The sequence below is a fragment of the Rhinopithecus roxellana genome, chromosome 3, assembly GCF_007565055.1.
Source record: "Rhinopithecus roxellana isolate Shanxi Qingling chromosome 3, ASM756505v1, whole genome shotgun sequence".
NCBI classification, from domain to species: Eukaryota; Metazoa; Chordata; class Mammalia; order Primates; family Cercopithecidae; genus Rhinopithecus; species Rhinopithecus roxellana.
Window position 1 is genome coordinate 134,483,987 of NC_044551.1, and position 26,553 is coordinate 134,510,539.

Sequence of the window (26,553 nt, forward strand, 5' to 3'; positions counted from 1 at the left end):
ATTCCTTGTTCATCAGTTTTAAATAATGTATCAAGTGTAATATAAGCAGAAAAATGCTAAAAGATAATATATGTTTTTTGTGTGTTTGTTTTTTGAGACGGAGTTTTGCTCTTGTTGCTCAGGCTGGAGTGCAATGGCGCGATCTCGGCTCACCACAACCTCTGAGTCCTTGGCTCAAGCGATTCTCCTGCCTCAGCCTCCTGAGTAGCTGGGATTACAGGCATGTGCCACCATGCCCAGCTAATTTTGTATTTTTAGTAGAGACAGAGTTTCTCCATGTTGGTCAGCCTGGTCTCAAACTCCCGACCTCAGGTGATCTGGCCACCTCGGCCTCCCAAAGTGCTGGGATTACAGGCATAAGCCACTGCAGCTAGCCCAATGTATGTATTTTTAATATTGCTTTTTAACCATAAAACTTTACTTTAGCCTAAGCTAGTAATCCTTATTTACTTTAACTGAAATCAGATACTTACTTCACAATACTGACCCTGTGGCAATCAGCATACATTTATAAAAATGATACTTTGAATCTAAGTATTATCTAATTCATCAGTCCCCTGGTTTTCATGTGGTTATCCAGAAAAACTACTCATCAGTGTCTACAATGATACAATGAAAAATTTCTTAAAGATAACATTCCACTATCAATCTATCACATATCAATAAACATTTATTGAGTGCATATGTGACAGGCACTATGCTACATGCTGGAGATATGAAAATGTTTGACATTTGGGCACTAGATAAGACAAGGAAAGTGCCCTTGAGAGGCTTGGAATATTATGGAACAGATAATATGTACAAACTATGTATAAAATTGTTAAGGAATAGAATTTTAAAAGGTGCTGTGAACACAAAAGAGAAACATATAATCCAAACTAAGGGAGGGGAGGATGGTTACAGAAGCCTTCTCAGAAGAGGCCATATCTTATTGATAAATAGTGCTATAGTACTTGCTTGCACTATAGCCTAATGATCAAAAACAAAGGTTCAAATCCTACCACCACCATTTACTAGCTGTTTCAGTTTGGGCACATTACTTAATCACCTTAAGCCTGTTTTCTTCTCTATAAAATGGGTATAACAGTATTTACCTCATAGAACTCTTACAAGGACCAAACAGGATAATGAGTGAAAAGCACAGTGCCTGCCATAAAATAGGCCATTATTGCAGCTGTTAACAATATGATGTGATCTCTCTCTCGCATGCACACACACCCCAGTCAACAAATAACCTCATGGATTTTGGACTTCTTAGCCAATGTATCCATGTCCTATACACCTATAAAGGAAAAAAACTGCTTCACTCCACCACCACTTGCCACTCCTCCCACTCCTCTCATCATCTGTTATCAGCCAAGCTTCCCAATCCCCTGAAAAGTTTTCTTGACTTCCTGTCATTATCAGACATGCCTGCCTCATGTTCACTGTTTAATGCGAGCCTAACCACCTGAGGTGTCTCTGGACTATCTAATAAGACTGTCTTCTCATCCCTCTCTGTTCCCACATCCACCAGGAGACATCATTGTCTGCCCTTCACTCTCATACTGCTCCCCTGATGGGACTTCCTTAATGATGTTTTGGTAATTTTTATGCAGTCCACTAAACTACCTTTGCAGTTATTCGCCACCACTATCTCCTAACTACTGGCCAACGTTTTATTTCATTTGGGGTGACCAGAAAATTTTAAATAACTCAAATTATGTGCAAATGAACATATGACAACAAAAACATTTACAAAGTAAAATCAAGAATCACTGCAGAGACAGACCAAAACAAAAAAGCAAAATGTTTAGAACACAGAATCACTAGGGCTTGTGAAAAGGAGAAAGATTTACTCATTTACTACTATAAATAGAATTAACAGTATCACCTTCTGTTTTTTCCCATATTATCCTCTTAAGCATCAAGAATCTATGTTACAATCGGCCAGGCATGGTGGCTTACGTCTGTAATCCCAGTACTTTGGGGGGGCCTGGACAGGCAGGTCACTTGAGGTCAGGAGTTCAAGGGCAGCTTGGTCAACATGGTGAAACCCATCTCTACTAAAAATACAAAAAATTAGCTGGGCATAGTGGCAGGCGCCTGTAATCCCAGCTACTCGGGAGGCTGAGGCAGGAGACTCTCTTGAACCTGGGCAGCAGAGGTTGTGGTGAGCCAATACTACCTGCACTCCAGCCTGGGCCACAGGGACAGAATGAGATGAGACTTTGTCTCAGAAAACAAAACCTATGTTACAGTCTTTCCCTGCAACAATCTCCCACTGGGCACTTGTCCATGAAGGGACTCAGTCTTAAAGGTTCTCTTCTTCTTCATTCATTGGCAGAAAGACCCAAAAGATGAGCAAGGCTCAGCCCAGTACTCTTACACGTTAACTTTTCTGAAGGCTTCTTCCAAGTTTTGCCAAAACAGACCCAAATAATAGCAAAATAATAAATACAAAAATAAAGCTAAAAGACTTCTTTCTAATCAAATGATCCACCAGTACAAATAAAGTATTCCTTATTTCTAACTGTAAAAGATGATTTGGACATTAGAACTATTAGATAAAATGGTATCTACTCTAGCTTTCAAATTTTGTTTTTAACCCATACCTTACCAAAAAAAGTATTAGCTTTTTATTATTTTAGTGAGCCCTTCCTTTAGAACTTCCAAAAATATTTAGGCTTTACTAAACATTACTCCCTCTTTCTGAAGACCAGGACTGAATAAATTATTTTCATCTGTAAATTATTCATGATTTAATTCTGTTCCTCACTTTGGATACTTTGTTATATGCATCTTTACAATAGCATGCATATCCCTGTGCTCACAAATTCCTACATATGTGTTTCAAAGTGCAAACTAATAAAGCATTAAATTCCTTTCTATTGCATTGTCTTCAGCAAAATAATTTGACATTTATACATAGCTACAAAATATAATGTCAATTTTGAGCAAGAAATTTCAGTTGCCTCATGTTTCCACTAAAATGTATTGGTTTACGTACTTTATACCTGAACCAAAAAGACATTTGTGTTACAAAAACAATAAATATAAAACCAATTGCCGGGCCTGGGCCTGGTGACTCACGCCTGTAATCCCAGCTCTTTGGGAGGCCGAGGCAGTGAATCACCTGAGGTCAGGAGTTCGAGATCAGCTTGGCCAACATGGCAAAACCCCGTCTCCACTAAAAATACAAAAATTAGTCGGGCATGGTGGGGGTGTGCCTGTAATCTCAGCTATTCGGGGGGCTGAGGCAGGAGAATCGCTTGGACCTGGGAGGTGGAGGCTGCAGTGAGCCAAGATCGCACCACTGCGCTCCAGCCTGAGTGACACAGCGAGACTCTGCCTCAGAAAAAAAAAAAAAAAAAAAAAAAAAAAAAAGAAATCGCTGATCATCAAGGAAATTTGCTAGGTCATAAATTAAATGTGTGATTTTAAGGTTTAGCTGTCACCTAACCTATTTCCTGACCCTGAAACAAAATACTTAGAATTCTGAGGGTAGCGAGTTCTCAGCAAACAAACTAAAATTGTCCCTCCTCCTTACAGCCTTCCCTTGGCAAACACGTCCTTTATCACACCTACTTCTTCTTGGTGCACGATCTCAGCTCATTGCAACCTCCTCCACCCACCAGGCTCAAGCAGTTCTCCTTGCCTCAGCCTCCCAAGTAACTGAGACTACAGGCACCTGCCACCACACCCAGCTAATTTTGTATTTTAAGTAGAGACGGGGTTTCACCATGTTGCTCAGGCTGGTCTCAAACTCCTGACCTCAAGTGATCTGCCCACCTCAGCTTCCCAAAGTGCTGGGATTACAGTCACGAGCCACCTCACCTGGCCTTTTTTAAAACTTTAATTTTAAGTTTAGGGGTACAAGTGCAGGTTTGTTACATAGGTAAACTTATGTCATGGGGGTTTGTTGTACAAACTATTTCATCACCCAAGTATTAAGCTTAGTATCAATTAGTTGTTTTTCCTGATCCTCTCCTGTCTTCCACCCTCTGAAAGGCCCAGTGTGTGTTGTTCTCCTCTGTGTGTCCATGTGTTCTCATAATTTGGCTCCCACTTACAAGTGAGAACATGCAGTATTTTGTTTTCTGTTTCTGTGTTAGTTTGCTAAGGATAATGGCCTCCAGCATCATCCATGTCCCTGTAAAGGACATGATCTCATTCCTTTTTATGGCTGCATAGTATTCCATGGTTTATTTGTACCACATCTTCTTTATCCAGTCTATCATTGATGGGCATTTGGGTTGATTCCATGTCTTTGTTATTGTGAATAGTGCTGCAATAGCTACTTCTTCAAGTAAAAGTCCCTAACACTAGGAAAGACAGTAACATAAAAACTGGGCTGATTAAGGATGGGCGAGAAGCAAAAATTCTCTTACAATTTTAAAATTATAACATAAAGATAATAATTAATAGTACATAAAACTAACTTTAGGTGGCGAACTGTTGGAAAATATTCCATTAAGCAGTACTGAGAAGTTAGTGGCAGTAAATAACAAGTTTTGGGGTTTAAAAAATCATTTATAATAGTGATCCCCTTCATCAACACAGAAAATGTAGATACTTAGAAGGGCAATATGTCCAGGTAAGGTATTGAATATTAAATTCCAGCTAGCTATATGTAAGTTTGATATTTAAAAACTGGGAACTGGTTCCCTTCTGTTGTACTTTACCACTAAAACTCAATATCCATCAAGAAAATATTTTTTTATAAAAGACAAAAATGGCCAGGTGTGGCGGCTCACACCTGTAAACTCACCACTTTGGGAGGCCAAGGTGGGTGGATCACCTGAGGTCCAGAGTTTGCTACCCCCCTGACCAACATGGTGAAACCCTGTCTCTACTAAAAATACGAAAATTAGCCAGGTGTGGTGACCTGTAGTCCCAGTTACTCAGGAGGCTGAGGCAGGAGAATCGCTTGAACCCAGGAGGTCTGGAGGTTAGAGTGAACCAAGATCACGCCACTGCACTCCAGCCTGGGTGACAGAACACTACTCCATCTCAAAAAAAAAAAAAAAAAGAAGAAGAAGAAGGAAGAAGATAAGAAAATAACAGATGTTGGCAGGCTGTGGAGAAAAGGGAATGCTTATATACTGTTGGTGGGAATATAAATTAGTCCAGCCACTGTGGAAAGCAGTTTGGAGATTTCTCAATTAACTAAAAATTGAACTACCATTCGACCTGGCAATCCCATTCCTGGGTATATACCCAAAGGAAAAGAAATTGTTCTACCAAAAGACTCATGCACTTGTATATTCATTACAGCAGTATTCACAATAGCAAAGATATGGAATCAACCTAGATGCCTACCAATGATGGACTGGATAAAGAAAATGTGGTACATATATACCATGGAATACTATGCAGCCATAAAAAAAGAATGAAATCATGTCCTCTGCGGCAACATGGGTGCAGCTGGAATCCATTATCTTAAGTGAATTAACACAGAAACATAAAGCCAAATACTGCATGTTCTCACTTACAAGTGGGAGCTAAACACCGGATACATATGGACATAAAGAGAGGAACAACAGACACTAGGGACTATTACAGCAGGAGTAGGAAGGGTTGAAAAACTACCCATTGGGTATTGTGCTCACTACCTGGGTTATGAGATCAATCATACCCCAAACCACAGCATCACGCAGTATACACATGTAACAATCCTGCACATGTACCCCTGAATCTAAAATGAAAGTTAAAATTTAAATAAATAAGAAAATAAAAACAAAAATAGAATGGGTTCTCAGGTTGCTTAAAGGCAGGGAGTTGACTTAATGACTTTAATGGGTCTCTTCAGCCCTTTCATCCCTGGGAGAGTAAAATTTTTCAAAGTAGATATGCTATATAAGCTACATATGCTATATAAAATTATCAAAATGTTGTCCAGGAATGGTGGCTCACACCTGTAATCCCAGCACTTTTGGAGGCCAAGGTAGGCAGATCACTTGAGGCCAGGAGTTCAAGACCAGCCTGGGCAATGTGGCAAAACCCTGTCTCTACTAAAAATACAAAAATTAGCAGAGTGTGGTGACACAGGCCTGTAATCCCAGGTTGAATCCAGGAGGCAGAGGTTTCAGTGAGCCAAGATTGTACCACTGCACTCCAGCTGTACAACAGAGCTGTCTCAAAATAAAATAGTCAAATGTTTGAAAAACATTTTTTTTTTAATTTTTTTTGAGACAGGGTCTCACTCTGTCACCTAGACTGGAGTGAAATGGCACGAGCTCAGCTAACTGCAGACTCAACCTTCCAGGCTCAAGTGATCCTCCTACCTCAGCCTCCTGAATAGTTGGGACTATAGACGCATGCCACCATGCCTGGCTAATTTTTGTATTTTTTGTAGAGACACAGTCTTGCTATGCTGCCCAGACTGGTCTCAAACCACTGGACTCAAGCAATCCTCCCACCTTAGCCTCTCAAGTTCTGGGATTACAGGCATGAGCTACCACACTCAGCCAGAAAATATTTTATTATAGCAAGTAAAATTTTACCCTCATTATACAAAGTTGTGCATAGTCAAAAGTCAAAATTTATAAAATAGCTCAGAAAAGAAATTTAGCATTCCTAATTCTTTCTGTAGACCAGACGCCATTTGAGCTTAGATGAATAAACCTTACCAATTCATCTTCTACATGATAATATGCACTGTCATAGCTTAACTGGCAATGCTTTTCTTTAGTTGTACATCTAGATGAAAATACACCAAAATGTTAACAGTGGTGTCTCTGAATGGACAGACAGTAGAATTATGGGTGATTTTATTTTAATCAAGAAACAAAATATAACAGATTAAATGGTGTTCACATAACACAAATTACACTATTTATTAATGAAGGAGAACAGAATCCAAATTTGATGGTAATTTTCATCACAAAATCCATAACATATATAAAAGTCTATTAAGTATGAAGAATATAACAAATATAATATACATTATGTGTGTAATAGCTCTCAAATATAGAAAAAGAATACTACTCATTTTGCTAATAATAGCAAATCTTCTCTCCAGTCTGCATATCAAATTTGCTCCACCGTGAGAATATTAAAGAGTTAAGTCAGAGTTACAAAATCTTGAAATACAGAGTTAAGACCAAAGGGGAAAAAAAAAAAAAAACCTTCGTTCCATAGCACTCGGCCTATCAGCTGCTAGTTAAAATAGATTAAGCATAGATTTCATATTTTTCTTTATGAAACAGATTCTGACTACTGGTAGGGTTTTTTTTTTTTTTTTTTTTACAACCAAACACCAAAACTTCCAGTTGAGATGGTTTCCTTTTAAAAACAAAATAAAAATATTGAGCATGTTGATATAATATGCAAAAAACTCCAAACTTGGCAGTAATCTTGACGTATTTCCTCAATATCATACACCTTGATAGCAATGATCATTTATCAGTCTTTGATAGAGTTCTTGAGATTGAGTTCAAACTTTAATATATTAAGGTGAAAGAGCCATTTGACTCAAAAGCCAAAAAGCAAATATGAAGAGATTCCTACTTAAGCTCTGAAGAAGCAATGAAAGGGGGATGGGAAGCTAGTTATTCAGTCTAGTTGGAATTTTACTCAGTTGTGCCAACTGCATCTAGTGGAGGGATTAGAAAAAAGCAAAGGAGATAACATAGTAGTGGGATGTTATTCTGGGCACCAAAAGCACATGTAAGTGCACACTGGCAACAGTGAGACAAGCTAACAAAAGGGACAGAAGATGTACTTGACAAGAATATAGAGAGTTAGCAGATGAGTAGGCGGAGATGGCATATGAGACGTAGGCTGGGGAGCAGTAGGAAAGAGCCTTGGTGGTAAAGACAAATAGTTTAAATATAATACAAAATACAATAAGGGCCCAGTGAAGAAAGCTGAGAAGCCCAAGATAATGTCTACAGTACAGCATTTCAAGCTGTCTAAGGAGTAGATATTTAGACAAAAAAATCTGAAAGGGGGAAGTTATGAAAGCAACAAGAGAAAACATTCAAAATCTGGTCCAAGTGTTTTTGTTTTTCTTTTAAGAAATGAAAAGATAAAGAGAGACCAGGAGCGGGCAGCTCAGGTCTGTAATCCCAGCACTTTGGGAGGCCAAGGCGGGCGGATATCTTGACGCCAGGAGTTCGAGACCAGCCTGGCCAACATGGTGAAACTGTCTCTACTAAAAATACAAAAATTAGCTGGGGGTGGTGGTGCATGCTTGTAATCCCAGCTGCTCTGGAGGCTAAGGCAAGAGAATCGCTTGAACCTGGGAGGTGGAGGCTGCAGAGAGCCAAGATTGTGCCACTGCACTCCAGGCCAGGTGACAGAGTTGAGACGCCATCTCAAAAAATCAAAATGAAAATGGCAGCTGGTAAGAATTTCTTGGAAATTTGCCAGTTACCTAAGTATTTAAGAAGACACAGTAAAAAGAAAATTTTAAAAATAGCAAAATAAAGACAACCATTCAAAAGATCCTGAAAGCTTCAAACACAAAGAATAATGTACTATACAGTAACAGGAATGAAACATTTAATATTTTAAAACAATTTCCCAAACTACAGATAAATTTCTTAGAGTTCTGTTTTATTAAATGCAATTCTGGTGTATTTAATTCTTTTTTCTGAAATAAGTTATATTCTAATTAAATAAATTTTACTAAAAAAATCTGAATTCAGCTATTGTTCACTCACCCTTAATAATTTTTAACATAAATGTAGACACAAATGTGCAATGAATTTATGTATTCATTGTGGACTACACTTTTAAATCCATTCCTTGCTCAGTGGTTTTTGAATGCTTATTAAATATTATTGACATTATGCTGAGGAAAAGCTGTCATTCTAGGAAATTCACCACTTCTACCACTAGGTGGAGAAAAAACACAAGTAGTATCTGTAATCAAAGCTAGTACAAGGCCCCAGGTACTTTACCTAGAATTTCCACCAGGTGTCAACCAAGAGGGGGGGAAGCTAAGACTGTTTTTCCCACTTAAATATGCAAATTTATAATTTTACGCATAGCGATCTAAACTGTGAAATAAATGGCCTGCTCATTAATTGTCTAGTTTGCATATTAATACTTTTTATATATTGCTGTTGAGTCCAAGATACTGCCTTGTCAACTAAAATCCAGCCCCCAAAAGTTTAGTTTCTTTTGAAATAAAACAGCAAGACCAATAAGTTTAGTTTATTGTGACTCATAGGCCCAACCTACCCAAATACACTACGCAAAAGAATCTAAAATGTTTAGACACGGACAGCCAAAGATCTTCCAAGGTATTTTTGGTCATACATAAATATAGAGAGAGAGATAGCACCAGATTCATAATTTTTTCTTTCTACATTTCTCTTGTAAGGCAGTTCTGTTGATTGCCAGTAATCTAGATGAGTTTATGCTGTTATGCTCTGAATCCCAGTGTGATGTGACGAAAGCACTGCTATTTTTTACCAAACATTCACAATAAAAAGAGAAATGTACCTATATTTAAGATGTATCATGAGAATTACTACGTTAAATGGTCCAAGGCTCTTTCGGCCGAAAATTAAAGCTTCACAGTTAACCCCTATTTATATACCAAATCATGCTTTTTAAAAACAATTTTATGCGCTTCACTAATTTCTAACAAAGATTTTCCGATTCTGTTGCAAACAATATGTCAGCTAAACCACTATGTCATACGCCTTTTATAAGGTGGTACTTTTTTAGGCCGAACTCTATTCTTATTCCTCTGGACACAGGAGTTGTAATCATGTCTTACTCTGCAAATCTAGCCGTAGGTGGTGTCTTAAAAAGGACTTTTTCTTCCTTCGAGGAAGTGGTCAAGCTTCCCCCCAGCCCCCACCCGTGTCATCCTGGAAACAACTTGGTTGTTTTCGGTGCTATCTAATTAAGCGATGTAGGAGAAAGAAGTTGAGGAGACAAAAAAGCCTATTGATTACATTGTACTTGCTTCTCTACCTCGCTCTTCAAAGGACTAAGGTTTCTTTGACCTCCACTGAGTTCATTTCCACCCTGCCTACAAAGTACTGGTTTAAAAAAAAAAAAATCCAAGCCAAGTATGCTCTTGTCTATGAACAATACTTCTTGTCCAGTTTTATTACGTTTTCTTTGAAAATTCGTTAGATTATGCTCAACAATCGGCCGCTTGCCCAACCGGTTTCTCCCTTCCCCCATCTCTCTTCACACATCACTTTTTCCTCCTCCCATCCAGGCAGTTGGTAAAACGCTGCAGTGCCAGTAACGCACGCTTTGGGGTAGTCACTGCAGTTTATCCTTACTTGGCTTTGCAAACTCCCCACCCAGGCCTTGTCTCCTCGCACCCCACTCTGCCATTATCTTTCCAGTAGAGTGTGCTCAGTAAGGGGCTCCAGATAGCACGTCGGGGGTATACGGCAGCCTGCCTACCAATAGGAGCCCACAATGAAGAGAAGTCAGGTTCAGCCGGCCGGCAGCTCCAGTATCTCCTTCCCCTAACTCTACAACTACTGTACCCGGGAGCGAGCGAGCCAGGGAAGGAGCGAGCGCGGCGCGGCGCGGCGCGGCGCGCCGCGGGAGGGGGCGCGCAGGGAGGGCGGACAGGAGCCGCGGCCTGCGCCTGCGCACTGGGGTTGTTTTTCACAAAGCTGCTCTTAAAGTGAGCTGGCAGCCTTTAGCCGCCCGTCTTTGTAAGGAGACCACTGAGACGAGCGGGAGCGCGGAGCAGCAGCTTCTGCTGCCCTGACTTTTAAAGAAATCTCAATGAACTATTTGTAGAGAATCACTGATCCGGCCTGCAAGCATTTTGCACGGCAAAAATATCGATCAGTGTTAAGTGAAGATCACATTTTATATGCGATCTTGACTTTTTTGTCTTACATTATATTTTTATAGATTTTGTTATAAACATGGTGCTGGGAAAGGTGAAGAGTTTGACAATAAGCTTTGACTGTCTTAATGACAGCAATGTCCCTGTGTATTCTAGTGGGGATACTGTCTCAGGAAGGGTAAATTTAGAAGTTACTGGGGAAATCAGAGTAAAATCTCTTAAAATTCATGCAAGAGGACATGCGAAAGTACGCTGGACTGAATCTAGAAACGCCGGCTCCAATACTGCCTATACACAGAATTACACTGAAGAAGTAGAATATTTCAACCATAAAGACATCTTAATTGGGCACGAAAGAGGTAAGTTTTTCTGTTATTCAGAAGTCATTAGACTCATTTTCTTTGGAAACGTACCTTTTCAGTTTTCTGAATTAACGTGATTCTACTCATAGTATAACTAAGCAGTTTGATAAAGGTTAGCAAAGTTGGAAGGTTTGGATTCTCCTTGACGTTCATCGTATGTTAAGCCGTAATGCATGCAGGCATCTGCAAAGTGACTGCAAACTACACTTATTCAACTGCCTCTATACCCGGCTTGGTCTGTGCCATACGCGCTTGTAGTCCATTTGCACCTTATAAATTCTGCTTGAATCCAATTCAATCGTTTTACTAATATATTTTCAAATGAATTGCTAAAAGCTGCAGTCTTAGATTTTTGCCCTTTTACTTGCAACCTAAGATGTAAAACCTGAACTTCGATCAAGAAATGTAATAACATTTTTAAGAGGCTTAATGGGCGTGTTTCATTTTTAATTTTGGAATGCAAAAGACTTTAAAGAATTGATCACTGTGCTTTCATAAAAGGTTTATGTGGCTTATTTTGACATATGGTATCTGCACCCCACGTGTTTTTTCTCTATTCTTTCCCATTCCTTTAAAAATTTACACCCAGCATTCCTTATTTTAAAGGGTACTGTCTGTCATTATGATAGGTATCGAGTCAGTTTTAGAAGCCATTTAGGATCAGTAATTTTCTTTTCCGAGCATCATGTCTAACTTTGGAACGTGCATTCAATTTGAAACCCATGCCAGTCAAATGGAATTGAAAAGTATAGGGCACACTGGATTTGACTTTTGGTTAGAAGAGGGAGATAAAGGGTTGTCAAAGGGAGAAGGAGTCCTGAGATTTCCAATCTATTGTTTAAATGGTTACATTGTGGAAATATAGGAGAGTCTAGGCTTGTTTTTCTAAGTTTCCACCCTTTGTTAGAAGCGGTTCAATCCTGTTTCGGACCAGTTCTGGGGGGTGGTGAGGAGGGGCGCTTGTTCTGCTCTCAGCAGATTGGTTACACGCGTCAGGTGGTGGCGATGACTTAATTCCTAGCCCAAGAAGAATATAATGTTAAAACTGGTTATGTAATTTTTGTGCCTCTCCTTTTTAATGCAGTATTTAGTTCAGATGTTGGCGATTTTCAGAAAAAAATTAGAGACATATTTTACCTTCTTTTTTATATTAAAAACGTACATCCTGGAGAGGTGCTGATGACTGAACTAAGGCAAGTGAGAAATGAAGGATGCTTTGAGGGGCAGTATTAATGCATGATTTCTGAAACTACTGAGGTGAACTCAGTTCTTTAGTAGGATTTTCGTAGATACAGGTACTTTGCATCCTGAAATAACTAATTAATGTCTCCAAGCGTTAACACTGATAGGAGATGCAGATGCCTAATGACAATCTTGGTATTTGTTGAAAAGCAGATAGATGAGTTTGTGTTTCTATCTTTCTGAATATTGCAATCTTTTATGAAATGGGTGAAACAGATTTTTCTTCAAGAGGTTGAGACTTGCAATGGGGGAAAAGTAGAACAATGAGTTGTGAGGACAAATATAATTTCATTAGTTACACCATGATTTCATGGTAAAGAAAACTAAATGCCCTGCACACCCAACAAAATGCCCCCCAAACCCTGCAACGCGTAGACGAGCTCAGTTTGGAATAGTTTCAATGACTTGAAATTGGGAGCTCTCAAACTAGCCTGGTAACTGAGACCCCGCCCCGGGCGCCTGGGATAGGCGGAGCCAGGTTTGTTAGCCTGTTGCTAAGGCGATGGCAGGCGCTGATTGGATTGGGCGCGGGCGGGTGGGGAGAGGGGGCTCGCGCCGCTGCTGGGGCGAGGCTAGGAAACCGGCGTGCGCCGGTAAAGGTCCCTCCAGAGCGACCCCCACCCAGTCCGTACTCACGTTTGTTCCCGGGCTTCTGGGGGCGCCCGGCACGTGTCACATCACATTCTGTCGCCCCTCTTTTGGGCCTGCTAAGGACCATCGAAAGGAAACGACTTCAGGCTTTAGCTGAGTTGAGGGCAGACGCTCCTGCCGGCCTTACAGGTGCCGGATGGCCCTGGACCCAACTTTAGCAGAAAATCCTTTTCAGATGGAAGTTGGATGGGAAGGGTTGGCAAGACCCCCCCCTTAGCTATCTTTCGGGTGGGAGGTGTCAGGGGACTCCTGTGAACGCTTCTGAAACAAAGCGTGTTCCCCGACCTCTCCGGTCGCCACACTGGCTACCTTGAGTTGACCTGAGTAGACAGAGCAGAGGCTGGCCCGGGGAAGAAAGAAAATGATTCCAATATCGAAATCTGGGTGGGGGCTTAGAAGGGTATCATTTGCCCCCTCCCCTATTGTTTTCTGAAAGCTTCAGGCCCCCGCCTCCCCTCGGCTGCCCCAGTTTCCCTCGCCGAAACTAAAGGTGTCAGAGTGGCCCGAGCCAGATCGAACCGGTCGCCGGCTGGGGCGTGTAAAGCGGAAGCGCCGCGGCTCGCTCGCCCCGCCCCTCGTCCAGCAGGCTAGGTTGTGCGGGCACGGGCGCGAGCGCCGCGCGACGTATGCCGTATGTATAGCGGGGCGCGCGGGCGGCGGCGGCGGCGCGCGGGCAGGCCGGCTGGGATCTGCTCGCGCCGGTTTAGGCCGGTCCTCTCCTGCTCCGGTCTAGTTCTTGATTGACAGCCCGGCACTTGTTTACCACGGCGCGGCCGCCGCCGCTCGCCTCAATGAGACTGCTGAGCTGGCACAAAAAGGGAGCGAAGAGGGAAGAAAGGGAGAGGAAGGCGAACTTCGGGCGCCTTCGAGGGGAGCGAATTTAAATGGCCCCCAGCTCATCAGCTAGTTTTTGGTTCTGAAATCTGTTCAGGGGATTTGCACAGGGGACGAGGAAAATTGTATGGAGACATACAATTTTTAAATAAAAGTATCGTGATTTTTAAATAAAAGTATCGACGTATACATGCTTTTCCCCCCTTTTCTCGTTTGATATCAGGGAGGCATCACGTTTTTTGTGTATATTCAATACTTTGCTGAAGGAAAGTTAAATAATATGCCAGTTTTTTCTACTCTGGGGGCTAATCGTAAAGGTTTCTACACCGAGAAAACTAAAAGATATTTCTGTAATTATTTAGAACGCTAAATAAGCATTTTAATGATCTAGAACCCCCTCCCATATTTTCGATTATATTTCTTTATTTTCATGCCACTTGAAAACCAAATTTGACCAAAAAAATTTGTTGTAAAATGAAAGGTCATCCCTTTTTTATAGAAACTGGAAACTGTTAATAATTAGACTTCATCTTCTTAAAGAATGTCGGACAATATTGTTTCCTTATAAGCAGGCACCTCCTAAATGCGGTTCTTGGTAATGATCTAAGGTATAGTTTATGCAAATTTTAATCGTTGCTAGGACTGAGTGTTGTGATCACTTTAAGTCAATAAATAATTATTTTTAATTACAAAACTGACATTAAAATCAATGTGTGTGCCTTTTTTTTTTTTTTTTTTTTTTACTCCATCTATTTGACAAAGTTTTCTAGTGGTTTTGGAGTATCCTATTCACATCTTTGGCATTATTCCCCCTAAACTGACATATTTTAAAAGGGTTGCCTGAACAGTTTTTATTTGATACATTGTAGTCTTCATGCGATAAATTTAAGCAAACAGCTGGAGACAAAGATAGCATTATCTTACCATGATGTGAGACCCGAGCCTTTTGAGTATATATACTATTTTATCAACAGTTTGGGTCATTTTCCATTTAAAAAAACAAAAGTCTGTGGGGTGTGAGTATTCATTATCCCCATTTTACAGATAAGGCAGCTGAAAACGGGATTTTTATTTTGTCCAGAGGAAATGATGAAGTTAGAATTAGAACTCGGATCTCTCAGACTCCAAAGCTTGTTTTGTGGTCTTAATTATTATGTAAGCATCTTTAAAGTTATGCCACCCTGCGGAGTATGTAAATGTCAAATAATAAATTCTTTGTTTTCTTTTTATGTTTGTTTTAGATGATGATAATTCCGAAGAAGGCTTCCACACTATTCATTCAGGAAGGCATGAATATGCATTCAGCTTCGAGCTTCCACAGACGTAAGTATTATAAATAATAGGCATTTTTATACATACCCATGATCAGAGCATTACTTTAAAATTAAGTATTCTAAATTTAAACACTTTTAGTTGAAAAAAAAAAACCCTTTTCATGACTGGAACTTGCTAGAGGAAAACAATATATTAAACATAAGAAGCTACTTTTTTAATCTACCATGGCAAAATTATAGAAAGCATACTCAATTTTCAGTATTCTATCCCAATGTTCATGAGGCTTTTAAAATAGGAATAGTGTTTCCTTTAACATGAGTGAATTGGAAGGTGCTAGTCAAATAATAACCACTTTATACTTAGTTTATTATCAGTTATCATTATGAGAAAAGACCCTATCGAGTCTCAGTAGCTTCAATTTATAAAAAATTCTGTGTTCCACCTTTTCTGCTAATACTAACGAATAGCAGTAACTTTCAAAAGTAAAAATAATTAGGAATATCCTAACTTTAGAAATGTTGTTCTCCTGATATGAACTTAATAACTTCTGTACAAAGAACTAATGGGAAGGTCACACAAGAGATATGACCCAAGCTTAAAAGGAAAAATACATCAAGGATACATTGATATAAAACTTGGAATCTAGTAAGAAAGGAAAAAGGAAAGTGGTATATTCTTGAATTACTGACAGATTGTTGGAAGAGATTATACAAACTTTTTTTAAAAAAAAATGCCTTTTAGCAAATACTAAAACCTGCAAAATGGCACTTGTGCCGATTATTCTGGAGAATAAACAGAATATATAAGATTTTGTCAGGTGACAAATGTACATAATTCTACATTTGTTAATTCTAGTGCTTGAGATGTTATATAAAGAGAGAAATCATAAATGGTATTTTTTAGAAAATTCTATTTACTATATTATTTGAGAATTTTATTTGGAATATAATGCCCTTATCTAATTCCTGAGAAAAATATTAAAGTCTGTCGATAGAATAAGGCTAATATGGGGCCTGAGTATTTTCAGGGTCATTTAATGTTAAAATTCTGTCTGTAAACCAAAGTCATTTAACATAAATTTTGGATAACTATTAGCATATAGTTTAAGATTTTATTTCTCTGCTATATACAAGTTAATATGGGAGTCTAAAATGCAAAAAAAAAATGTGAAAACACCAGTGTTCCTTATACTAATCTAAGCTAGCACTCTTCCTTGTAACTAACTGAACATTGAGTATTTTACTAATGAAATTATGAAAGAGACTGAACTGGCTAAAATAAAGCCTTTCGCAAGTAAAATCTGACAGTTAAAAAAAAAATGTGATTCTCTTGACATAGATCAAGAGGACTTTTTCTTTTGAAGCCTGTAAAGTTAGAGAACAGCCACATAAGAATTAGAAAATGAGTAAACTGAGAGATATAAAAGTAGTTTTTCAGTAAACTTACGAAATGTGAAATTTTTGAAACTATAATGACTATTCCAGGCTTTTTCTAGACCTTAATTAGTTACTATAAAAAGATGATAATCTGGCTAATGAGAAGTGGAGTACTATAGGGAATTTGGTCTGAATGTTTAACCAGTGTCTAGAATTTATCAGTAGAAATAGTTAAACCATTCTCAACTTTGTTTTTGAATTCTTGGCCTTTTCAAAAAATGTCCATTAAACTTTCATAATTTTGCCACCATCATTAAAAGTAGCCTCCTCTTAGTTTAAATGGATTGTATTCTTCTGGCTTTTTAAAGCAAAATTTTAAAGATATTTATTGTTTATTGTTACTTGGAAATAGAAAGTGTTTTCCCCAATGACTTATCCCTTTGGAAATTTTTTAAATTACATGTTTGATACCTCATTGGTACATAAACAATACAATATATTAACACTTCTATTCTGACCTACTGTGTAATTGTTAGAAAGAGGTATAAAATTAATATATTGACCTTTATATTCTGCACAGACCACTTGCTACCTCATTCGAAGGCCGACATGGCAGTGTGCGCTATTGGGTGAAAGCCGAATTGCACAGGCCTTGGCTACTACCAGTAAAATTAAAGAAGGAATTTACAGTCTTTGAGCATATAGATATCAACACTCCTTCATTACTGGTAAGAATTGACTGAATTATTCATTCTTTGTTTTTGGCATATAAATATTAAAGAATAATCAATCACCTAAACTATGCAGTTGTCATAATTTTAAAATACTGGTTTTCTTTTAAAATTTCATAAATATACATTTTCTTAAATACAGTCAAGAACACTGAAATTAATGAAAAATATGCTCATATTTTTGACATTGTAGTATCTTTAAGTAAATATGAAACTAAGACCAGTATATGATGTGAAGTATCTCTTACTCACAATATGAGTAACAAAAGCCATAACAAAAAACAAATCTGGTCCTTGGATGATTTGAGTGGAAGAAGGACAGTAGTATCTTTTTTTGTAATACAGTATCACGTAACTTGACAATATCATAATCTAAAATTTGTACTATACTTTATTATTCCAATAGAGGGATAGTTGTCAAATAATGGGGAATCATTCCTTTCATAAAAAAACTTAACTCCTTTTTTAAAAGAATCTATTTTTAATTGCATTTGTCTGAGAATAAATCAAATTTGACTTAAAACTTTATTTGGTTTAAACAAATGATAACATCTTTAAAGCAAATAAGAAATGGGCATTTTCCTTTTTTACATTTTTTTTTATTCTCAAAGAAAGATGTTAACATTTGGAATTATAGTCAGATTGCTTTCTGTGCTGCCTTTTTAAGGCAGTTTAAATGGAATGTGGAAAGGGTTTTTTTTATTTGGTTGGTTTTTAATTACTGTATTTGTAAATAGTGTGAACTAAAAAACTGTTTATGGGAAAGGCTGTACACGCTGTACCTTTTTTTCTAATTGAATGGAAATTTATATAAAAATAAAAGTAATGGTATAATTCAAAACCATCGGTTAGTTAAAAAATAAGTATATCTGGATACAAAAAAAAGCAAAACCAGTTTTAATTTTTAATTTTCCACAAATTTAGGATTATATTTTAAAATGTTCTGGTATTGATTGTACTAATCCATACACTGACCTTTTTCTCTAAATTGTTTTCTTACAGTCACCCCAAGCAGGCACAAAAGAAAAGACACTCTGTTGCTGGTTCTGTACCTCAGGCCCAATATCCTTAAGTGCCAAAATTGAAAGGAAGGGCTATACCCCAGGTATGTATGAGGTAGATTCCCACAAAAAACTTTCTTCACTTAGCTTTTGTGTATAAATTTATGACTATTAAATTTCAACATAATATAGTATTCTTTTGTGAAATAACAAATTGTGCTTTTCCATTTGATTTTTTCACAAAGTAGAATGTAGTTTCCTTTTTCAAATAGCTACTGATTAGTTCATTTCTATGACTCTTAAGTTATTTGCAGTTCCTAGGACACCTTTTCGTGCATGTTAGTTGCTCTTTCTTACTTTAGCTTTAAGAATTTTGATTTCTTGGCCGGGCGCGGTGGCTAAAGCCTGTAATCCTAGCACTTTGGGAGGCCGAGATGGGCGGATCACGAGGTCAGGAGATCGAGACCATCCTGGCTAACCTGGTGAAACCCCATCTCTAGTGAAAAATAAAAAAAAATAAAAAAAACTAGCCGGGCAAGGTGGCGGGCACCTGTAGTCCCAGCTAGTCGGGAGGCTGAGGCAGGAGAATGGCGTAAACCCGGGAGGCGGAGCTTGCAGTGAGCTGAGATCCAGCCACTGCACTCCAGCCTGGGCGACAGAGCGAGACTCCATCTCAAAAAAAAAAGAATCTTGATTTCTTTTGTTTTTTTTTTTTTTCTAACAGTAGATATGTATATATTTTTCCCTATCTAGGTGAATCAATTCAGATATTTGCTGAGATTGAGAACTGCTCTTCCCGAATGGTGGTGCCAAAGGCAGCCATTTACCAAACACAGGCCTTCTATGCCAAAGGGAAAATGAAGGAAGTAAAACAGCTTGTGGCTAATTTGCGTGGGGAATCCTTATCATCTGGAAAGACAGAGACGTGGAATGGCAAGTTGCTGAAAATTCCACCAGTTTCTCCCTCTATCCTCGACTGTAGTATAATCCGTGTGGAATATTCACTAATGGTATGTACACATTTAAGAGGTTTTTTCCTTTCTTTTTTCTTTTTTGAAACACCTGTCACCCAGGCTGGAGTGCCGCGGCACAGTCTCAGCTCTGCTGCATCCTCTGCTTTCTGGGCTCCAGTGGTCCTCCCACCTCAGCCTCCCAAGTAGCTGGGACTACAAGTGTGCCTGTAGCCAGGCCTGGATAATTTTTGTGTTTTTTGTAGTGATCGAGTTTCACCATGTCGCCCAGGTTGGTCTTGAACTCCTGGGCTCAAGTGATCCACCCACCATGGCCTCCCAAAGTGTTGGAATTAGAGGCTGAGCCACAGTGCCTGGCCCAAGAAGTCTTTGGTGTTTTGTTTTGTTTTGTTTTTAATCTTAAAGTTATGGAGACATAATTTTGTCTTATATCCAGGTTTTTTAATTCCATATATAGTGACATATGAAATACATAACTCTTTATATAGTTTGACTTATAATTATACCTTATATGTAAATGTACTATACAGAATTATACATAAAAGAGAAACTTTTCATGTATGTAAGATAAAAAATGAAGTAAATGGGGGTTTCAAATAACATTAAAATGGTTATTAGTATTTGAAAAAGATATCATACTTGGCATTCTAAACGTAATATTTCTTTGCAATGTTTAGGTATATGTGGATATTCCTGGAGCTATGGATTTATTTCTTAATTTGCCACTTGTCATCGGTACCATTCCTCTACATCCATTTGGTAGCAGAACCTCAAGTGTAAGCAGTCAGTGTAGCATGAATATGAACTGGCTCAGTTTATCACTTCCTGAAAGACCTGAAGGTAATTTGATAATACATAACTAAGCTTAATCTCTTACTATTATTATCAAGAAAATTATTTTGCTTCTGATATTTTATGACCCTAGATGAACGTAATCTTCCCCTAAAGAAAGTAGATGTGCCCCTAATATTCAGTTTTGATTATATGTCTTTATAGTTTTAATCACCAAACAAATAATTATTATTTTACTTTGACATTGCTTTTTAATACCTACTATTTTGTGTATTTTGACATGCATAAGAACATGCTGTTCGAATTGCGTGTATCTTTTTCCTTCAGCACCACCCAGCTATGCAGAAGTGGTAACAGAGGAACAAAGACGGAACAATCTTGCACCAGTGAATGCTTGTGATGACTTTGAGAGAGCGCTTCAAGGACCACTGTTTGCATATATCCAGGAGTTTCGGTTCTTGCCTCCGCCTCTTTATTCAGAGGTAAGTACCTACTCCTTAAGTATGAAATGAACTGGCTGTCTTGGGAAATAGCATTGCAGGCATTTTTTTTTAAATGTAATTAGATCTTGATTGTCATGATAATAACAGAACAAATAATTTAAAACGACAGAGTAAAAGTTAAGATTAAGGTCATCAGTATTTACTAAGTTTGAGACAGAGGTAGGACTGTTCACTTATTAGGGAATTAATTAAGATAATGATCTAACCTCATGTTGAATTACTAATTTTTTTTTCTCTTAAACTTGTATCTTGAGACACATTTTTTGAAGGAAGAATTTTGTATATCCAAGCATCAATAGGAAGAACTGGCATTTTGCAAACACTGATTAAATAGCTAGAATTTATCTTATTCATGATTCTTTTCCAATTCTTGCATATTTTGACATTCTTAGTCATAAGAAATAATGTATTTGTGGTAACATCTTAAAACAACATTCCCACATGGTTAGACTATTTTCATTTATCTCATATTGATGGCAGCTAAGCACTTAAATGTAAATAAAACATGGCCCTTAGGAGAAACCCACAGACTACTGAGGAAAACAAGCTAAGAAGCAAAATATTACATAATAATGTGTTAAAATGCACAGCTCATTTGAGGAGCAGCTTATTGGGTCTTGGGAATCAGGTGGCGCTTCTTGAAAAGGTGACTGTTAAGCTGAATTTTGAAGAATGAGTAGTCCTCAAAAGACAGGAAGAACAGTATATGTAAAGACAAGGAGTAAGTAGGTAGGGTATCCAGCAATTTCACGATATTTCAGACTTTAGCCACTAGTACACATTTTTAAGGGGTTTTGGAGTTGGTTTTGATACCAAAATAATTCTGTAAATTACTAGAATCAGCTTTTTCTTTTGGTTACTGTAATTTACATAGCTGTTTTACACTGAAATATTACTCCCAAATTAAACATCAGGGGGATGGTTCATCAAATTTCTCTCTCTTTTTTTTTAAACACCATAACTGGAAGGGTCAGTTTTCCTTTGGATGCAGTAATATGAGATCTTCTTCATTCATTGATTATAGAATATTCAGAATTCTTGATGAGACATAATTTTTTTCTATCTATTTTCTAATACATAAAATTTCTGTTAGATGCTAAAAGTGTTCTGTCACTTGCTACAGATTTTGTCATTACATTTTTACTTCGACATTTCTGTCTTGCTTATTATAAGTCAGTCATTTCTGGCTTGATTTGAGGCTCCCTGGCTGTCCAAGGAGGCATTTTAAAAAGAATGGCAATCTAAGTATAGTTCACTTTTAAGCAATTTGTGGGAAAATTCTGCCTCCTTTTAAAAAGCACGAAAGATAATTTGCAACTTTTAAAACCCTGAAATATGTTCAGGGTGTGATTTAACTGAGAGTTATTTGACTTTTTTCCTTCAAAAATGTGTTTTACCTAAAGCTTCTGAGGCAATTTGGGTTGTTCCACATTTAAATGCAAGTGGATGGGTCTCATCCAAAAGCTTTTTCAGTAAAAAATATATTAAACCCAACAATTTGCTTTTCTGTGACCATTCTTTTTGTACCTGAGAAGCAACTTTTCATTAAAAATACATACATATGAAAGCCACTCCAAAGATAAAGAAGGTGAGAGGAAACCTCTTGAGTATTTTGGGTTCAGCAGTTTTACCTCCTGATACACACACTGCATTTTTGGCCATCTCTGGAGTTTTACACCCATGAATTATTACCTCACATAAGCACATTGTTTATGTGAGTAAACAAATTGTTTGCACATTGTATAAACAAAGAGAATTGTTTACACAATTTCATTTTTCCAAAGTCAGAGGAAGCAATGAGTTAACTTTTTTGTAGAAGGATGAAAAGGGGTACTTTACAAAAGGAGATGATTGCTATGAAGATATTCTACATTGTGTATTGAGGTCTTAATTAAGTACTACTAAAGTACTAAGCAAGTCTTCTTTCAATGATAAAATTTTACTGTTAATTTTTGTGAAATAGGGGACTATTCAGACATACCTTTATAAATCTTGTTAATCCAGTAATTAAATATCAGGTACTTTATAGGTACCAGCACCCTTTCCTCCCCACATAGCATTTCAGATATGAAAAGAGAATAATTGGATACAATATGCTATAATTGGATACAATATGCTAACAAGCTGTGTATGCTCTCTCTGATTACATTTCTTGACTAGTATTCAGAATTGTAGTCATTTGCTGCATTCTTCCTAGACCTCATGAAATAACTCTGTAAACTTTTTTCTCATTTCTTTCTAGATTGATCCAAATCCTGATCAGTCAGCAGATGATAGACCATCCTGCCCCTCTCGTTGAAGGAACGCTTGGTTGAATCAAGTTGATGTGGGTTCCGAACTGTATCTCTTCCGGCTGAGGACAGAGAAGTATCTTGGAGACACGTTTCAGAGGAAGTGGAATTGCTTTTGCCCAGAAAAATGGCGAATACATGAAACAACCAGTGATCATGCTTTAGAAGCCTACAGCAACATTCTGGGACTGCTCCAACATGCTTGAAGATCTAAGCTTTTCTCTTTTAAAACTGGCACATACTCAGAGCAGTCTTCTTAGCCTATGGTCGTACGTGTCAAGACACCACGTTGTAAAGAGGGATGATTTCCTTCTTTTGATTTGAAAATTTGCACATGCTCAATGCTTACATTGTGCGGTTCAATGTCACTACAGCTTTTTTTTTTTTTTTTTTTTTTTTTCTATTTTTGCCAGACTCTTGATACTCTTAAAACTTGTTTGTGGTCAGCACAACAAGGAACAAAAGAAAGCTTTGAAAAAACTTTAACATGAAAAAACGCACTGACATTTTTTTTTTAATTTAACATAGCCTGGACTTTACCTGCGTATGCACATGCTCAGAATTGTCCTACTAGGCTGACCATGTATCACCTCTTCAGCTTGGATCCAATTGTGGATTTATTTACAAACATCAAATGCCTTCAAGCCAATCCTTTTTGCTGTATGTTTTGCAGCCTACTGTAGTAGATACGCAACAGATAATGTGGGGAAAAAAGAGATGAGAGGAGGAAGCTAATAAGAGACTGTCAAGATTGTATACCTTCTTGGTTTCTTTTAAAAATTTGTTGCCTTTCTACTATTACAGCAAAGCAGCATTTTGTTACTGACTGCCTAAAATCACTTAATCTCAGGTGAACGCATCACTTGCCAAACTGTTGGAATGCTATTTGTGTTTTGTTGCACTGTTTTTTTTTTTTGTTTGTTCGTTTATTTGGTTGGCTTTTTGGAGAGGGAAATTTGGAAACGGGACATACACAAAAGTTATAACCCACCCACATTCCCTTTTTATCATGACATGCAAGAAAAACTAGCTGAGCTAAGAATGGAGTGAAGAAAGGCAGTATGGCAGGCACCAGCAAAGAGTTGAGGGCTGTTGCTCTTAAAAATTATTTTTATTATTATTATTTTAAAAGTATAGAAGTTTTCCATTCACTGGGGAAAGGAGGGAAAAGTGCATTTATTTTTATACAGAGTTACTTAATTACCTCCAAAACACATATGTTGGAAATCGTTTTTGCTGGTGCAAAGTATATTAATGAGCAGGAATACATATATTAAGATTATGATTAGAGAGCTCAATTTGTACCTTTGCTATCTTGCTCAAGCTTGATATAGCATGAAAACTCAACTTTATTCCAAAAGTATATAACTTCAAAATTTAAAATACTAGAACGTTTGCTGCGATAAATCTTTTGTATTTTTGTGTTTTTCTAATGAGAATACTGTTTTTCATTACCTAAAGAACAATTTGCTAAACATGAGAAATCACTCACTTTGATCATGTATAGATTACATAGGAAGAACAATCACATCAGTAAATTATAGTTTATATTAAAGGTAATTTTCTGTTGGCTCATAACAAATATACCAGCATTCGTGATAGCATTTCAGCATTTTCCAAGGTACCAAGTGTACTTATTTTGTTGTTGTTGTTGTTGTATTTTAGAAGGAATTCAGCTCTGATGTTTTTAAAGAAAACCAGCATCTCTGATGTTGCAACATACGTGTAAAATGGGTGTTACATCTATCCTGCCATTTAACCCCACAGTTAATAAAGTGGTTGAAAATAATAGTAGCTCTGGCTTGGTGCTTGACCTGGTTAAATACTGTCTTAAAGCTCATACAAAACAAATAGGCTTTTCCATAAGTGGCCTTTAAGAAAACATGGAAGACAATTCATGTTTGAAAAATGCTGACAGGGTGAAGAAAGCCCAGTGTAAAAATGAATCGCGTTTTAAGTGATTCGGTTAAAGGGTTTGGGCTCCCGTAGCAAACTAATACTAGATAATAAGGAAATGGGGGTGAAGTATTTTTTTATTGTTAAATCATTTTGTGAATGTCCCCCTCAAAAAAAGCTAATGGAATATTTGGCATAAAGGGCATTTGGTGGTTTTATTTTTGTTTTGGGGGGGATTGTCAGAAAATCCCTTTTCTCTCTTATGTCTGACTAGGGAACAATTGTTGATATGCATAGCATTGGAATACTTGTCATTATATACTCTTACAAATAACACATGAAGCAAGAATGACCAATATTCTGATAATTGGCACTGGATCACAAAATGTGATAAAACTTTAAAATGTATAAAACTTTATCAAATAAAGTTTTATTTTCCCCATTAAAAAGTATTTCTTTAGAGGCATTACTTTTTTAAAAATATTGGTCAATTCCTGACATAAGATGTGAGGTTCACAGTTGTATTCCAGTATTCAAGATAGATTCCTGATTTTTCAATTAGGAAAAGTAAAATCCAAAATGTTAGCAAAACAAAGTGCAATATTAAATGTTTGCTTTATAGATTATATTCTATGGCTGTTTGTAATTTCTCTTTTTTTTTCCTTTTTTATTTGGTGCTGAATATGTTCTTGTAGGCTCTGTTTTAAGAAAACAATATGTGGGAAATGATTTAATTTTTCCTATTGCTCTTCCTTGTGGAAAATAAAGTGTTTTGTTTTTTTCTGTTTTGTATAATTGTTTGGAGATTTATTTGAATCTTGATCATATTAGTAACTCACCATACATGCAAATACATTAAACTGTTATAATTAAACTCCATTTTAAGCCATTCTGGGTAAGAATTGTATCTAGGTCTGTACTAAAGAAAATTACTGACCAACTCTTAGGCTAAAGCAGTCCTCCTGTCTCAGCCTGCCAAGTAGCTAGGACTATAGGTGCATACCACCACACCCAGCTAATTTTCTAATTTTTTTGTAGTCGTGGTCTCACTATGTTACCCAAGCTGATCTCAAACTCCTGGCCTCAAACACTAAAGCACTGGGATTATAGGCATGAGACACCATGTCCAGACTCTAAATTTCAGTCTTAAATATGAAGCAAACTTAACCAGGTAAAATAATTCACTTACAGGCACCAATTCCTTCTCACTGTGTTGTGTTGAAATTACCAGTATTTCAAGAGTACATAAACATAACATAGTTACATTTTTTTTGTTTTTAAGAGTGTGTCTCACTTCATCGCCCAGGCTGCACTGCAGTAGCAGGATCTCGGCTCACTTCAGCCTTGACTTCCCAGGTTCAAGCAATCCTCCTGCCTCAGACCCCCAAGTAGCTGAGACTACAGGCATGCCCCACCATGCCCAGCTAATTTTTGTGTTTTTTGTAGAGATTTTGCCATGTTGCCCAGGCTGGTCTCAAAGTCCTGGACTCAAGTGATCCACCCCACTTAGCCTCCAAAGTGCTAGGATTACAGGCGCAAACCACCACGCCTGGCCTAAAAGTTACATTAATTTCTAATTTTTGAAGAATATTTCTAAATTTCTTTAAATTTTAAAAACAGTGAATATTATTTGTCTTAAAAGAATCAATTTTACAGTGTCTGATAACCTTAGAAGTACTTCTGGAGTCACATTTAGAATTTTTCTTACAGTGTTTATACATTCATGCATGAGTTATCAAGTTGTATATGGGCCTTACTATATGATTCTCCAATATTTCTTCCCAAATACATATTCACATGCGAAGTACGTTACAAAGAGGCATCTAGACATACACTTTGGGTTTTTTTGTTTTGTTTTTTGAGACA

General features: G+C 37.5%; 1 protein-coding gene across 3 annotated transcripts; it reads left to right on the forward strand.

Annotated features, from left to right (window-relative positions):
- The first annotated feature begins 10,580 nt into the window (after nucleotides 1–10,580).
- Nucleotides 10,581–25,482, forward strand: ARRDC3 (arrestin domain containing 3). 3 transcript variants are annotated; one of them, XR_748739.2, is made up of 8 exons: nucleotides 10,581–11,121; nucleotides 15,093–15,174; nucleotides 17,083–17,230; nucleotides 18,236–18,338; nucleotides 18,988–19,244; nucleotides 19,883–20,045; nucleotides 20,287–20,479; nucleotides 22,743–25,482. XR_748739.2 is itself a non-coding variant. In XM_010370555.2 (8 exons), the coding sequence occupies exons 1-8, from the start codon at nucleotides 10,842–10,844 to the stop codon at nucleotides 22,797–22,799; spliced, it is 1,245 nt and encodes a 414-aa protein (XP_010368857.1). In that variant the 5' UTR covers nucleotides 10,581–10,841; the 3' UTR covers nucleotides 22,800–25,482. The 3 variants fall into 3 exon arrangements, 2 of the variants coding, with proteins under 2 accessions (XP_010368857.1, XP_030783219.1); XM_010370555.2 differs by having other exon boundaries at nucleotides 20,325–20,479; XM_030927359.1 differs by lacking the exon at nucleotides 17,083–17,230 and having other exon boundaries at nucleotides 10,617–11,121; nucleotides 20,325–20,479.
- Nucleotides 25,483–26,553: the final 1,071 nt, after the last annotated feature.

Coding starts and splice junctions, on each gene's coding strand:
- ARRDC3 (XM_010370555.2), top strand. CDS start 10,842: ATGGTGCTGGGAAAGGTGAAGAGTTTGACAATAAGCTTTGACTGTCTT. Junction 18,339..18,987: donor AAGGAAGGGCTATACCCCAG/GTATGTATGAGG, acceptor TTCCCTATCTAG/GTGAATCAATTCAGATATTT. Junction 20,046..20,324: donor ACTTCCTGAAAGACCTGAAG/GTAATTTGATAA, acceptor TTTTTCCTTCAG/CACCACCCAGCTATGCAGAA.